At 20.0% G+C, this 3,436-nt stretch overlaps 1 protein-coding gene across 1 annotated transcript; it reads left to right on the top strand. All coding sequences in view use genetic code 6, as the record gives it.

Annotated features, from left to right (window-relative positions):
- Window positions 1-620: 620 nt before the first annotated feature.
- On the top strand, window positions 621-986 carry TTHERM_002653321 (hypothetical protein; the record flags this gene model as incomplete). Its single annotated transcript, XM_012800384.1, has 1 exon — window positions 621-986. The coding sequence occupies one exon, from the start codon at window positions 621-623 to the stop codon at window positions 984-986; it is 366 nt and encodes a 121-aa protein (XP_012655838.1).
- Window positions 987-3,436: the final 2,450 nt, after the last annotated feature.

Here is a 3,436-nt window from a genome sequence, read left to right as displayed (position 1 = left end):
ATATACATATATATTTTATATATTACATCATTCTATCTTATTATTAACTATCATTCATTATCTTCGAAGATATTAGATCATTAAATTTATGTAAATTTTGATTTAAGGATAAATTAAATAAAACAATAATGTAAATATTAGTTAATGATTTCCTTATTTTGTTACATTTGCCAGTAATTTATCAAAGCATCTATAAATTTTATTAAAAAATAAATTATTTAAAATTAAAAAATACTTTAAAAATTTATTATTTTGAGCAACTTAAAAATATGAAACTAATTATTTCAAACCTAATTAATTTTAAATAAAAAAACTAAAATAATTATTTCAACTTGATATTTAGGTTGTGGTGATAAATTAAAACATTAATATTTCTTAAATTTATGTTAGAATTCTTTATTTTGTTCAATAATAATCTATTTAAAAAATAAATCCTAAATAAGTTTTCCTAGTTATCAAAATAGGATTTTTATTTTATTAAATTCCTTTAAAATGATATTTGTGAAAAATCAAAAATCAAATAAAATTTAAATTTTAATAAAAAGAAAAAATCTGAATTCTAAATATTCTAAAATTTATTGTTCTTATATTGAAAATTTAAAATCTAATGAAATATTAATATGAAACATAAATAATCTAACTCTACCTTACAAACTATTTAAAATTTATTAGCATTTTAAATCACAAATTTATAGAATCGCAAAATTTAAATAATCTTTTATCTTTAGACTGGTAAAATTATCCTGCAAATTTTAGATAGATATCGGTATTTTTAACTGCTCTATTGTCTTTAAAAAATTAAGAAAGAAAAAAAATCAAAGATAATATATTTTATGAAATAAGAAAAAAAGTAAATTAAAGGCATTAACTCAGGATTAGAGGGTACAAACACAGCATTAAACAGGAAATAAATATATCCAAAGTTTAACAAGATAACTCAAAAAGACAATTGTATTATCAGAATCAACTGTAAGAAGGATAGTTGAGAAGATAAAAAGAGGTAAACTGCTAGAAAGAAAGAAAATATCTCCAAACCATTATAAGACAGAATAATAATATTTGCAAATAAATAGTAAAAATTTACTGCAAATATAGTAAAAAAGAAGTTTAAAATGAATTAGAACTGTTTTCAACTATAAGAAGATTCTTAAAATTTAATGAATCTGAATACTGCTCCTTATAGAAGCAGTTACCAATTAGTTTGGATTAAAAATAAAACAGGATCACATTTTGTTAAATTCATATCAGAGATAATATGAAATAAACATGTTTTGCTGATGAACCTTCTTTCAGCACTCATATTCAGCTAAATAAGGCCTGACAACTTAAAAGCAGTAAAAAGGTAGGATATAAAGTTAAACATCTAGCAAAGATCTGTGTTTGGGGTGGAGTTACTTGGCAAGGGTTAATTGATATTAAAATATTTACAGAAACAATGAATTCTTAATTATTTTGTAAAATTTTAATATAGAAATTGTTACCTTCAATGAAAAATTATATGGCTCAAAAAAATGGATAATTTATTAAGATAATGATCCAAAATATTCTTCAAGTTTTACAAAAAAGCTCAAGCAAGGTGAAGAAATATTATATATAAAAAAATGGCCTTCGTATTCTCCGAATTTAAATCCAATGGAATATTTAGAGCATAATAAATAAAAAAATAAAAAAACTTTAAAAAAAAAATCAGAAGTAAAAAAATTTTGAATTAAATAACTATTCATGAAGGCAGGAATCTCCTTGGTAGCTGGTAAACTAAATTTAAGCAAATCATCTCATTAAAAGGAAACTAAATTCCCTACTGGTTAATCTCATAATCGATAATTGTATTATATATTGTATATCCTATTTATTAATTTCAATGACCTTTCAAATATCGTATCTACCATGTATTTAATTAAATTCTCAAAATCACCAAATAATTCAGATACGATTATATTAGGAGTAGATAATGGCAACCTCAAGAATTCTTTAATTCTCATCAGCCAGTTTTTCTTAAATTTTAGAATCATTGCCAAATTTATGTATTTAGAATATTAAAAATATATTAATAAGAAGTTCTAATAAAGTAGTAAGGTATTCCAATTAAGAGTCTAGTTTTTCAGAGTTAGATCTTTCGAAAAGTATAGGGTTTTCTTTAAATAGCTCTATTTTTATTGAATATAATTAAGATATGGAGTTAGCTTGCCTTACGTATCTATTATAAGACCAAAATATTTATATTCAAATTTAATTGGGATACCTTCACACTGATTACAATATACCTTGACACTGATTACCATAATCATTAAATTATTTATTTTTTAAAGGTAATAAAGCTGATTTTGAGTTATTAATTATCAAATTATACTCGCTAAATGTTTTTATAAATATTTACTTAAAATTTTTAATTTATTTTCCTTCTAGAATGAGCACTAACTAAGTTATAGGCATAAATTTTATACCATAAAGGTGACTTGAATTTTTGTTTTATTTATTTAATCATATCTTCCTTGTAATTATTATACAATACTGTACTTAAGGTTGAACCTTAAATAACTCCCTTTTTAAATATACAAAGAAATTAATAATTATAAGTATAATAATAAATTTTAAGTTAGTAATAATAAGATTAATAGAAATTTGAAAAAGAATCAAAATAATTAAATTAATAAGATTATTATAGCTATCAAATGTAAGAATTAGATTCATAATAATAATAAGAACATCATCAAAGAAAATTGAAAGATATTTATTCATGATAAGTTATTCGATTAGTAAATTAAAACCTCACATTATATGTAGAAAATTAAATTAAAATTTTGAAGATTTTAAATTAAAAGTAAATAATTATAAGAAAGATAATTAAAATGGGGAATTAAAATAAAGGTTAAAAATAATAAAAAGAGCAAATAAAATGTTTATTTTTGAAAAAAAATGAATGGATTGCATTTTGAGGAATTAACAAAGTAAATATTATTAGAGCATATAATGAAATAAAATAATAATTTAGTGAATTTTTTAAAAATTATTTATAACAAAAATTTAAAAAGATAGTTAAATATTGCAGTTGTTTAATTAAAATAATTAAATTAAAAAATATAAGAAAATAGAAAATTGTCATAATTAAAATAATAATTAAAGGAAAATATTAAAAAATTAATAAAAAAATTTTATTCAAACAATTCTTTTTGCATTCAAAATTTTGTTTGTCTGAAATTTAAAAATCTACTAATATATAAAGTTTTTTGTATATCTATAAGAACATAAATCAATATTTTATTCCAATAAGCTCTATTGAATCTTCATTGATATTGATTTAGTTTTAAATGATAATTTAAACACATTTTCTTAGTTTTTTTAAGTTACCATTTACTTTTTATACCTTTAGCAGACTTGTAGGAATAAAGATTAATAAAAATCTCCATTTTAATTTTTAATATATTTTTAAAGTTTA

Source organism: Tetrahymena thermophila (assembly GCF_000189635.1).
Source record: "Tetrahymena thermophila SB210 genomic scaffold scf_8254297, whole genome shotgun sequence".
Classification (NCBI taxonomy): Eukaryota; Ciliophora; class Oligohymenophorea; order Hymenostomatida; family Tetrahymenidae; genus Tetrahymena; species Tetrahymena thermophila.
Note: the sequence above shows the minus strand (reverse complement) of the source record. Positions and strands in the feature narration are given on the sequence as shown.